Source organism: Spinacia oleracea, chromosome 1 (assembly GCF_020520425.1).
Source record: "Spinacia oleracea cultivar Varoflay chromosome 1, BTI_SOV_V1, whole genome shotgun sequence".
In the NCBI taxonomy this organism is placed as follows: domain Eukaryota; kingdom Viridiplantae; phylum Streptophyta; class Magnoliopsida; order Caryophyllales; family Amaranthaceae; genus Spinacia; species Spinacia oleracea.
Genome location: NC_079487.1, coordinates 115856416 through 115869129, shown reverse-complemented (window position 1 = coordinate 115869129; position 12714 = coordinate 115856416). Strand labels below are relative to the sequence as shown.

Here is a 12714-nt window from a genome sequence, read left to right as displayed (position 1 = left end):
GAATTAAGAAAAAACACTAGTTCAATTTGGTTAGTTTTCGAAGCAAGAGAATCTCTGGAGAGCGTGATATTTTCCGATGATTGAGATCAGTTTTTTAAGATTTATTAAAAGATATTGATGTTCCTGATACATGTTGATCAAGTGATTAAGGTACGTTTCCTTGTTCTTTCCTCTAATGTTCTTTTTCAAGTTGTTATGTTCTTTTCACAACTTTACTTTTACTGTGTCATCAACATAGTTTGTTCTTTTAAATCAACATAGTTTGTTCTTTTATATCAACGTACATAGATTGTTAAAAAAGAACATATAATGGTTTGAAAAGAACAAATAACACTTAAAAAAGAACATAGTCCGATTTGTGGTAAAAGAACAAAAAATACTTTTTAAAAAAATATAGATTTAGTTTTAAGTGCATCAAAAAATCTTCGTTTCGTCTTTTTAATTAGAACATAAAATCGTTTGAATAGATCAAATAACACTTAATAAAAGAACATAGTTCTGATGCGTGGGATAAGAACAAAAATACATTTAAATAAAAATATAGATCTAGTTTTAAGTGCATCAAAATATCGTCGTTTTCGTCTTTTTAATTAGAACACTAAGTGGTTTGAAAAGAACAAATACAACTAATAAAAGAACATAGATTTGTTGTTCTTTTCGTCCCTTTCATTCTGTTCTTTTGTTTGATAAGGAAAAAGAAAATGTTGTTCTTTTCCATGTGTTTTGTTCTTTTTTCTTCTGTTTTGTAAAAAAGTTGTTGTTCTTTTTTTTAATTATTTTGTGTTCTTTTTAACTTATTTATGTTTTTTAATATTTAATAACATTATCGATAATATTTTTTTTTTTGTTTTTCTGTTGTATTTTTCACACGATGTTCTTTTTGAAAAATAATTGTTCTTTTTATAGTTTATCAGGAGAGAGAATATGTTATTTTCATTTTTGTATATTTTCTTTAGTTTTTTAGCATTAGTGTTCTTTTTAGGTTTTAGTTAATGTTCTTTTCATTTACTTTATTATGTTCTTTCTCTTTAGTTTGTTATGTTCTTTTTCGTTTTCTTTTAATGTTTTTGCATTTTGGTGCAGGTGCACGTAGATCTACGTGCAGGCCCCTGCACCATCCGCGCGTTGTCAATGTACTACTCGGGACAACGCTCGGGGTAAATAAGTACGCCGTAGTTTTATAACCAGATCATCAAATCATCCGCTGCACAAACACATAAGCAAAAAATCAACACACTCGCAAATTATTATATTCTCAGATCGATTTTTCTCGGATGAAGCTTCGATCAGCATCAATGGCAGATTCTCATCAATAAATCAGGAGAGAGAAAGATAGAGAGAGATTGGCGACGAAGATGGATGTAGAGAGATCATCGCTGTGCAATTGTGTGGTGAACTTTCTATTAGAAGAGAACTACTTGTTGTCTGCTTTTGAGCTACTTCACGAGCTTCTTGATGATGGTAGAGATGCTCAAGCTATTCGGCTCAAGGAGTATTTCGCTGATCCTTCACTATTCCCTCCTGATCAAATCTCTCGCTTCAATTCTCTCCGAGGTTTTTCAATTTTTTTTTTCATTTCGAGATTTCTGTTTTGATTTGATCTATTCTGGTTTCTTTTTGGTTATAAGTATCAAAATATATCGATTAGAACAGCTCGTTTGATTGGTGTTAATAAATGGCGGCAATGAGAATGAATTTAATCCTTATTTTAGGCGAAGCATAAGCTTAACCCCTTAATCTTTCTTATTCCGTAGTAGCTGATTAGCTGGAAGAATTGAATTGAAATTTGCATACTAGTAATTAAATTTAACAATTGAATCTAATGTCTTCTCTCATTGCTTGATTTTGATCGATATTGTTTGCTTATTTGTTGGTAGAAATTGATGTGCTACATTTTGGTGGCAATCTGGAAGTAGCTTCATATGCAGGCTTGATTTCGTAGTGATAGTAGTTCTTGGAGACATACCTGAGTTAGTAAGCGTCAGACTTAGGTGCGTGTTTGATATCTAACTTGAATTGATTAGGTTGAAATGAACAATTCTTGACACGTAATAATGATCAGAATGTGCAATGCTCTAAAAAGAATTAGAAGGTACGGAGTTAATTTTGTACTCTGTATTTAACATTCAACTTGATGGAGGATACTAGAACGGTAAGCCTTAAGGCAATGAAACTGTGGCTATACTAAAGTAAAGTTGAGCAAACTAAAATGGAATTTGACTTGTGATATTAGGAAAATGTTGATGAAATATATATTATAAAATTTAAAGTTGTCTAATCAAATCGTTCACATTAACTAACTTTGCATAGTATAATATGTATATTTGTTTTAAAGTAAAACAAACACAAGGTAAAGTAGTATAGTTATATATTGATCTGACAAAGTTAAGCCGAACTGAAACTTGATTTTGTCCTGGAAATGATGACCCGGCAAAAAACCTGAGTGGACTCGAGCCAAAGAGGAATTGTACCCTAACCAAGTTGCTGGAATGCAATATAGTTTAAACAAAAGTTAATTTGTAATGTTCAATAGATCAAAAATTGACATGATTAAGATGGACCAATTTGAACTAACCTATACCCATCACCCGGACAAGAACCAAGTCAACCAACCTGACCAAAAGATGAATTGGAAATCTCCTGACCCAGACTAGAACCGAAAGCCTTAATTGCCACCTTTATTTGTATTTTGAACTAAACAATTAGACATGTCAACAGTTATAAGTTACCGGAGTAGTTAGTTATAGATGAATCCAAATTATTAGGAGAAAATATGTAAAGGAAGTTCCATAAATCATATACGTAGTAGTATTATTCCTTCCGTCTCTTTTTATTTTCTTCAAAATACGAACAAAGAAGTAAATGTAAATAAAGAAATTATTGTATCGTGCTGAATAGTTTGCTTAAAAATAGGATAGAAACAAGATGAAAAAAGTTTGATAAATTTTGAAAAAAATAGGAGGATATTTTTTTTTATGATACCTTCAATTAATTTTTATTCAAAGGATCTCTATAAAAAATGGAATAAAAAAGTTAGTACAAAAATAAATCAACTAGGAGTGATTATTCCGTATACAGTAAAGTAGTTTAAAAAGAATATGTAACAAAACAAATGGTTCAAAAATAATACTCCCTCTGTCCCTAAAAGATTGCCTCATTGCAATTCTTTAGGTCAAAATTTGAAAACTTTGACCATGAATTCTCATTAGCCTATGGAAAATAAGATATTTATGTGGGATCTTGTTAGATTTGTTTTAATATATTTCCTCCGTTTACTTTTACTCGCAACGTTGGTCTCTTTCACACATGCCAATGCACAACTTTGATCATTAATATCTTTAAGCAAAAATTATAAGAGTTGATATTTTGAAAATACACATGGAGACGAACTAACAAGACCCCACATGAATATGTTTTATCTTACGTATAAATCACCGACAATAGTCAAAGTAGAATATTTGAATAGTGTAAAAATTCCAAACGTTGCGACTATTAAAAACAGAGGAAGTATTTGGAATATCAACTTTGTCAGATTTGAGAAGATTCTGTAACATCAATAACTTGATTGTTATAATTTTATTGGAAATGAAAGGATGAGAGAAAAGGGTAAAGTTTATCTTAGCCACTATGGATCCAGCAATATGACAGGGAACAAGCATGCTTGGAAATTTGGTAAATTTTACTTCTGTTCCGTATCCATTCCAGCCTATTCTTATCATCAGAGACACTAAAAAGGATGAAAATCAGCCAATTTTGGAGGAAATTTTCAGTCACAACCCTGTATCTCTAACCCAAGATTACAACTCACACTGTATTATGAGACTGAAAACACTATACTATCATATTAGAAGTACTAAAAGTTGAAAGCAAAATGTTAACGTTAAGCTTGCAGCACCACTTAACACTAAGGGTCAATCCGAAGTTCCGAACTATTGTGTGTGTGTGTGTGTGGGGGGGGGGGGGGGTGCCGCAGGCCAACTGAAATACATACAATAAATGAAAGAGATGAAGCAAGCCCATCTCTCGAAATTTGCATCCTGAGTCATGCTATAAGATAAGCTTTAGATGGGCCAAATCTTACAATGATCCATTTTTTTGTTTGATCTTCTTCTCACCCTCGCACATTCTTTAAATCGTTCCTTTTCAAAATCAACACCTCTTCATAGTCTAGATGCCCATGTTATGTTTCTTTTATTGTTGCAACTCGGTGAAAAGTTTGGAAGTAAGTAGGGGCATTCCGGATTCTCGTAGTCCAATAAAATAATGAGTATATGGCTTTAGAATTTTTAGCCAACATGTTGTAACCCTGATAAGTCTTTAGGTGATGGGTGTAAAATATGATTATTATATACGAAGCTATTGGTCATGTTATGATACTCACTGAACTAGAAAAGTATATACTCCCTACTTTGTATATCCAACTTTTCCATGTCTAAAACGATGATCCCTACAGACGTTAAGGAGGTTATAGGCAATATTAATATGCATATCATGATAGCTGATGTGCTTAAAATTAGTAAAGTTACATTAGTGCGTTTTACATGTGCTCTAATTCACCTATTGTCATTGGTCTAGGGAGGGAAAATGCTCGAAGTTAACTGAGACTTTAATGTGCCTTGTCTTTGCATGTAAGAAAGTTATAACTGCTTTTTTTGTTTGTTTGTCTCAAAGCAGTTGCAGATCCTCAGAGTTTGTTGGAAGAGAAACAAGCACTACATGAAAAATTGTCATTATGTGAGTATGAACTTCGGTTAGCTCAAGAAGACATTTCAAAATTGAAGGAAGAATTGCAGAAGAAAGCGGAAGTTTCATCACTTGAAGTCAACAGTAAGTCTCAATGATGCTTAGATTATTGACTCTTCTTTGATCATAACTATAGAGGTTTCAAATTCAAATAGAGCATCTAAAAAGTACCCGGAGAGCTTCTTCTCCTAGAGCCCTTACCTGGTGCTGTTCATTATGTCCCACTACTTTTGAGTCGTAAGTTGCTCATGTAATCTTAGTGGATGTACTAAGTTATAATTTGATGTTGTCAAAATTCAGACTTGGATGCACATGTTAATACTAGTTGGTAAATTGAGTTGGTCAAACAATTATGTTGTAGTTTAATGCATGGGGAATTTTACAAATATTAATGTACTACAATAGTTTAATGCCTTTTACCAATATGAATGTGGACAGTGTCGTGTGAACTAATGACTGCAAAGTGCCAACAATACTGGAGCTCAAAATCTGCAGAATCAGTTTATTAATGATTCTGCCTTTTCTAGTCTTGATCTTTTGACGTAAAGCTGTAGTCCGTGCTTTCTCTTTTGTGTTTGTAGATATTCTGCTTTGTTTATGATACATTTGCTGATATTAGAACTGGGAAGCTATGTGATGTCCTATTGAGTCCCTTTTTCTTTTTCATGCTTTCCAGTATTCACGGAGCTTTGTACCATTTTCTGCAGGTACAAATGGAAGTGTTTCTTTTGACCCATCTCTTGATATAAGAAGACAGAAGAACGGCACCACGCTGTCAAACTTAGGACCTGTGAAGGATAACGAAAGACAAGATCTTAACTGTGCTGTGAAGGAATACTTACTCTTGGCAGGGTATCGTCTGACTGCAATGACATTCTATGAAGAGGTAATGTAAACTTTAAGATTTTGTTTGTGTTTCTTCTTGATTTTCAGTCCCTGCTTATCTTGGGTCTCTGATTGGAATGTTTTGATTATTTTCCTTCCATTTTTGGGGATAGTTATTGTGTATGTCTTTGGGTTATGGAGACTGTTCTTATAGATGGCCTCTTCTAAATCCTTAAGAAATTCGGTTGAGGAATTTTTTCTAATTTGTTATCATATTTACCCTTTCAACCAAACTATAAAATGAAGTTTTGAAGGGCTTGAGTCTAGCACCCTGCAGGGTTGACGTGCAATCTGGGATCCAGTCCCTTTTGGTCTGGGGCGTGGAATAGAGCCAGAGTTCCTTGTCGGTGTTGTTTATTTATCCATTTAGGCGGTGATATGTGTGCTGTAATTTAGTGATTAACCATGGGTTAGTACGCTTGAGTCATGCTTAACTTGGTGCTTACTGCTTTTTGTATATTAATGATACAACTTTTAGGGAGATCCTCATGTTGGATACTCTGATAAATTAACATAAGCCTGCTTCTGAATTTGATCCCGTTTCTAGATTCACTTGATTGTAGGCTACTTATATGAGCTGGATGGAAGTTACTACTTGTCTTATAAACAGATATTGGCCTGCAGGTGACAGACCAAAACCTGGATGCTTGGCCAAATTCACCAGCATGCGTGCCGGATGCTTTGCGTCATTATTATTATCAGTACCTTTCGTCCACTGAAGAGGCTGCTGAGGTACGTCTAAGATACAATCCTACACTTGTTCAGATTTGTTATACATCTGACTATTTGTCAGCTTTACACGATCATCTTATTTCTTAAATGAAGTATCTCTAACCTCCTAAGATCTAAAAGCACTACCTAATAAGCATTTCTTCCTGTAGTTTTGCTTGTGTGTTTGGAGGACTCCTTAAGTCATTTCCTTTCATATTTTGCAATAAATATACAAACTTCTTTCTGGTGGTAGAATGTTGGTAGATTTTCATCATTATGTCTTCCCTACTTCTCTGTCTTTCTTATTTGGAATGTATAAGCATCTTTATGTGTCGTCCTTCTCAGAGAAAATAGAGTATAAATTATGGGGAAATTCAAGAAAACTGCCTTTTAGGTTCACAGCTTTGGAGCAATAAAGTATATCTTCTAGTTAGTTCATTTTCTGAACCTTGGATATATGTGATTAGCAGAAAAGCCAAACTGCATGATTTGAAGAAAAGGTGTATTTAAACGCTGCTTTCACTAGATATCCATATTTCCTCATCTCTAGTAGAGACCCATCTTCTAGTGTAACATTGAGCGAAGACGCTGGGATGTTTCTGAAGTGAACTCGGTTGTGTAAGTATTAATCCAAGTTGTGGCATAGGCGGAGGTTATTGTAGCTTATATTTGGTCAGCCATTGGTGAAGTATGGTTGTAAGAAGCTTGACAACAATTTCACCTGGTAGTGTGCGCCAGAAAGATTTCCCTAGCATCTGTCATGGATCATCACTGAGCTATTTTAGTTAAAGGTGCAATCTGATATGAATTGTTTTCTGCAGGAGAAAATTGCAATGCTTAAGGAAAAGGAGTCATTGTTTAAGGAGAATGAGAAGCTGAGCCATGAGAAGGATTGCTTGCTGAGGAACAAAGAAGTAGCTGATGATCAAATAACAGCTTTAACAAAATCAATCGATAGCTTACAGAAGGAAGTGAAGGAGAAGGATATTTTGGTATTGCCAAAATCTTAATTATTTGTGGGTGCTTAAAATGGTTATATTTTTTTTCTATCAGGGGAATTTATGCTGCTATATGCAATCAGGTGCAAAAAATGAAGCAGTTGTCTGAGAGCCAAAGAAAAGAACTTAATGACTGCAGAGTGGAGATAACTTCGCTTAAAATGCACATTGAAGGTTGGCAATCTGGAAAAAGTACAAGGAGTAATGTTGATCATCCTCAGCCACATTCTTTTGAAAACCCCAGAAAAGAAACCAATCTTATGGACACAGGAGAGGCAGAAACATCTTTAGCTAGTACCGTTTATGATTCAACTATACCTGAGGAGATTGTTCAGAAAGAGGTAATAGGTGTTGAAATCCCTCATGGTGAAACAGCTCTATCCGAGCAAGTCCACGGAGCCTCTGAAGTTGAGGTTCTGAAAGCTGAAAACGAAGAGTCTCTTACAGCTGAGATGTTAAATGATCAAGAGAATAGAGTCCAGAATAACGGTATTTCTCATGAAACTGGAAGCCCCACAAACGTGGAAATTCGTGGGGATAAACTTCCAGTTATGGATAGAAATCCTTTCTTCAAAGCAGAGAACACAAATCCAGCGCCTGCTTCAGAAAAGATGGCAAGTTTCCTGCTCCTTTACTCTGATTAGGCATGCAAACCTGAAATCCCGTCTTACAGCTTATGGTCTTTGTATGATTTGTCTTCGTATGATTTTGTGATGTAGCATGTATCATAATTCATAACAAGATAAGATTTCATTTGTCCTGCAGAGTTTGGAGACAGTCCAGATTCTTGCTGATGCACTCCCAAAGATTGCTCCATATGTTCTTATACAACACCGAGAGGTTTCTTCTTACTATATAGCTTGGCATCTATTTTTCAGGTAGATCACACTAATCTATTGTTATTCGTCCTACAGGAGCTTCTCCCCTTAATAATGTGTGCAATTGAGCGCCATCCAGATAGCACCACACGGGACTCTTTGACCCATACACTGTTTAATTTAATCAAGCGTCCTGATGAACAACAAAGAAGAATTATAATGGATGTATGTATTACTGCTCTACTCTTTTGGAGTACTTTAAGACAAAAAAGACTAGAATAACTAAAAATGAGGAAGTTTCTTCTGATCCGATGAAGTCTCCTTTTTTTCCTGCAGGCTTGTGTTAATCTGGCTAAGAATGTAGGCGAGATGAGAACGGAGACAGAATTGCTTCCTCAATGCTGGGAACAGGTAAGCCGCATTATATTATGATTAATTAATTAGAGTCCTTATAACATGCATCTAATGTGTTTACATGTCTAAAATTTTATTTTGAAGATTAATCACAAAAATGAGGAGCGTAGGCTGCTCGTTGCTCAATCATGTGGAGAGCTTGCAGGATTTGTTCGCCCTGAGATACGTGATTCTTTGATCCTGTCTATTGTGCAACAACTAGTTGAAGATTCTGCAACAGTTGTCCGTGAAGCTGCCGCTCACAATCTGGCATTGTTGCTTCCACTCTTTCCCGATACGGAGAAATATTTCAAGGTCAGCCTCACTACATATGTTCCGAGGCCATCATGGAGAAGAATTGTGACTTGGCAGAATTGGCCAAAATGTAAGCTTTAGAGCGAGGTTGATGAAACATGATCTAGGGTGTGAAGCCTCGTCCCGTAGTTGTAGCATGTTGAGTAACAAAATTAACCCAATATATGTCTCTCCAATGTTTCTTTTTGTGCATTGATAGGTTGAGGAACTGATGTTCCAATTAGTCTGTGACCCTGCTGGAGCTGTTGTGGACGCTACACTAAAGGAGTTAGTTCCTGCTTTGGTCAAATGGGGAAACAAGTTGGACCACATATTAAGCGTCTTGCTCTCACATATCATAAGCTCTGCGGAGGTATGTTGGTCTCATAACCTATTGTTTTCCGCTTTTGTATTCAGCTGTATTCGCTTGCCTGGTTAATGACTCTTTCTATAAAACCTCAGCATTGCCCACCCCTTTCAGGGGTTGAAGGTTCTCTTGAGTCACATCTACATGTCTTGGGTGAACGTGAGCGTTGGAACATTGATGTTCTGTTAAGGATGCTATCAGCATTGCTTCCATACGTGAACCACAAAACAATTGAGACATGTCCATTTTCTTCTGCTTCAGAATCCGCAGGGATGTTATTGTCCGAATCCCTGCTGCAACTATATGCTCGGTATGCTTTCCTTTGACTGTTCTCTCTTTTTCCTTATTCATAAATTTGAACCATGATCTCATCACATCTTTTGTACTGAAACAATTTTTGAACAGGGGTCAAGTGGAATGGTCTGCATTTGAGTGGATGCACATGGAATGTCTCCCCCATTTAATACAGCTTGCCTGTTTGTTGCCCCAGAAAGAAGATAGTCTAAGAAATCGGATTGTGAAGGTTCGCTTGTAGTTTATACATTGTTTGATGTTGCAATCCAACTCATGGAAATTTTTTCTTGTCCTGTTCATAATGTAATATTTGTTTTGCAGTTTTTGTTGGCTGTATCTGAACAATACGGAGATTGTTATCTGACACACATAATGCTGCCAGTTTTCTTGATATCAATTGGTGACAATGCTGATCTAACATTCTTCCCGTCTTCCATTCAGCCAAAGATTGAAGGTCTTTTGTTTGCTTGGTTTCTTATCTGCTGTCAGTTGTAATGCCGTAGCATCATTTAGGAGCTTATATTGTCATTCCATTGCAGGTTTGAAACCACACAGTTCAGTGATGGAGAGACTTGCTACCATGTGTGTTCTGCCATTGCTATTGGCAGGCGTTTTTGGTGCTCCTAGCAAGCGTCAACAATTGGAAGAATATCTCAAAAAGCTCTTAGTTCAAGATACTTCTGACGAACCACACAGACTACATGCCGAAATAGTTGACGCTGTCCGCTTTCTCTGGTTTGTAAATAGCAATGAAGTGAACCGAGTTTGGCTTTTGCTATGCTTGTACTTTATTGACCTGTATGTTTCCTCTGTTACAGCACCTTCTCAGAGCACCATAGCATGATATTTAATATCTTATGGGAGATGGTTGTTAGTTTCAACATCGATATGAAGATTAGTGCTGCGAACTTGCTGAGAGTTTTGGTGGGTCACATTCTTCTAGGTTTGTCCGTTAGTGACATAGTTTACAACTGTTACTAACTCATATTTGCTGTAGGTTCCTTATATTGATGCAAAATTGGTCTCAACTCATCTTCTTCCAGCCCTTGTCACACTTGGTTCTGACCAGAACCTGAGTGTCAAGTATTCCAGCATAGATGCATTTGGCTCTGTTGCTCAACATTTTAAGAGCGATATGGTATATCTGAATTTGCTTTTTGTTTCTGCTTTATTTTTTTTATCAAACTGCCATGCTGTGAATTTAGCTTATTGCAAACTGAACTGTTCAGATTGTTGACAAAATATGCATTCAAATGGATGCTTTCTTGGACGATGGATCTCAAGAAGCAATGATTGCCGTAGTCCGTGCATTAGTGGTTGCTGTACCCCATACGACAGATAAACTTAGAGACTATATCCTTAATTACATTTTACAACTTCCATTTCTTTCACATAAATGAATTTGACTTTATGCCTTTATGGTTGGGCGCATACTTTTCTCATTTGTGTCCTTGACATGATATACATCTTTTGTCTAAGATTTTCCAATTCACAGCATCTCCTGTTCCTACAAGTGATGTCACGCGTCGTCGTGAGAGAGCTGATACATTTTGTGAGGCAATTCGTGCTTTAGATGCTACAGGTTTGTTCATGACTTTGGGAACAACTTCTGTTTTCTTTTGTTTAACTTTGAGAGATTTATGTCCATTGGATGCTGACATTATTTGTTAGCTCTACCATTGCTTATCTCATGAATGCTTCAACATGTCTAAGAATTAACTCCAGGAACCTTCAAATGTTCATATTGCTAGAGGCCTCTAGAGTATGTACATTGGGGCTCTTGGAGTGACTCTCAAAGTAGCTCTCGAAGGAGAGGAAAAAGAAGAGCTAGCTAAGAGCCAACTCTACCCGGTATCTTGAGTGGCTGTTGAGTAGCTTGGAGAGCTAGTTCTATCTACCATAGCATGACATGTGTACATGACTCTTTAATTTTTATGACACTACAATTAGTTGTAAGTATATGGAGAGACACTTATTGGTGTTTTTTAGAGGGGGCTCTTGAGATGTCTTGTAGAGAAATAGGAGTAGAAAGACAGAGTGGAGAGCTAGTTGGAGAGATTTTCGTTTGAGATATTTTCTTTAACCTATTTCAATTACATCAATGTAGCATATTAAGCTTCCCAAAACATCACCAAGGTGTTACTGCTACACCTACTTATAAAGTAGATGCAAAGCTAAATACTATTCCAAATTATGCAGGCTTTGAAAAGTGAAAATAAATATCTGAATTCCTTAGATTGTTTATGGGCTATAGTTATACTACTAATAGTTAGAGTTCTTAATTGTGGTACTTCCTTAATGCTATCTATTTTATCTTTTAACTAGTTCTAGTTTATACAATCGTCTCTGTGGTGACCAAAGTAATTTTCTTTGTTCAGATCTTTCTGCTGCTAGTGTCCGAGACTACCTTTTACCTGCTATTCAAAATCTAGTAAAGGATCATGATTCACTTGATCCAGCACACAAGGAGGCACTAGAGATCGTAATGAAAGAAAGATCTGGTGGGGCCTTTGATGCTATTAGTAAGGCAATGGGTGCTCATCTTGGAATTGCTTCTTCAGTTACAAGCCTTTTTGGTGAAGGTGGGTTACTAGGCAAGAAGGAAACTCTAGATTCTATGGCGGAAATAAGTGAGCCCCCTCAGCCATCCCCACCCCCTGCTGCAGAAGACACAAGATTTAAACGGATCATGAGAGGCAATTTTACTGATATGCTTCGTGGTAAAACAAAAAACCAGGACGACAATGTGTCACACCAATGAAATTTTGTATAAATTGTGCAGCAACTCCATCCTTATTCATGTTCAAAGTTATTAGCGTTTTTACATGACGTAAAGCTTTCTTTCCGTGAAATTTCTTTGTATTATTGTTCCTTCTGTCGATTTATACCAAGTATATGTACAGAACTCTGTCGAAAGTTTTGCACTTGCTATTCAGCATACATCCAATACTCAACGCACACAATTCTTTTACGTAGGATTATGTAATGGACAGAAAATCAGAAATGTATCTGAACTTCCAATTTTGCAAGCATTTAATCGACTTCTCACTTCTCAGAAATCTTATCCTAATCTCTGAAGCTTTACATATAAATATTAATGGCTCTGCAGATTTCTAATTCGGTCTTTATCAGATGGCTAAGCTATGCTTTACTCTGCTTATGTGCGTTTAAGATTCGCTAATCTGGTTGAACAATGACACCCATGAAATTG

At 36.1% G+C, this 12714-nt stretch overlaps 1 protein-coding gene across 2 annotated transcripts; it reads left to right on the top strand.

The window, feature by feature from the left end:
* The first annotated feature begins 1190 nt into the window (after positions 1-1190).
* LOC110801649 (uncharacterized) lies at positions 1191-12443 on the top strand. 2 transcript variants are annotated; one of them, XM_056840974.1, is made up of 20 exons: positions 1191-1554; positions 4672-4827; positions 5451-5629; positions 6253-6360; positions 7161-7331; positions 7421-7951; positions 8103-8177; positions 8252-8380; positions 8492-8566; positions 8654-8863; positions 9063-9215; positions 9305-9519; positions 9615-9732; positions 9825-9957; positions 10043-10238; positions 10322-10427; positions 10501-10641; positions 10733-10858; positions 10971-11085; positions 11882-12443. In XM_056840974.1, the coding sequence occupies exons 1-20, from the start codon at positions 1356-1358 to the stop codon at positions 12262-12264; spliced, it is 3519 nt and encodes a 1172-aa protein (XP_056696952.1). In that variant the 5' UTR covers positions 1191-1355; the 3' UTR covers positions 12265-12443. The 2 variants fall into 2 exon arrangements, with proteins under 2 accessions (XP_056696952.1, XP_056696956.1); XM_056840978.1 differs by having other exon boundaries at positions 1192-1554; positions 4675-4827.
* The last annotated feature ends 271 nt before the right edge of the window (positions 12444-12714 follow it).

Excerpts from the sequence above, each read along its gene's own strand:
- LOC110801649 (XM_056840974.1), top strand. The coding sequence starts at position 1,356 with ATGGATGTAGAGAGATCATCGCTGTGCAATTGTGTGGTGAACTTTCTA. Across the intron at positions 8,567-8,653 it reads TTCCTCAATGCTGGGAACAG|ATTAATCACAAAAATGAGGA; the intron begins GTAAGCCGCATT and ends TTTATTTTGAAG. Across the intron at positions 8,864-9,062 it reads ATACGGAGAAATATTTCAAG|GTTGAGGAACTGATGTTCCA; the intron begins GTCAGCCTCACT and ends GTGCATTGATAG.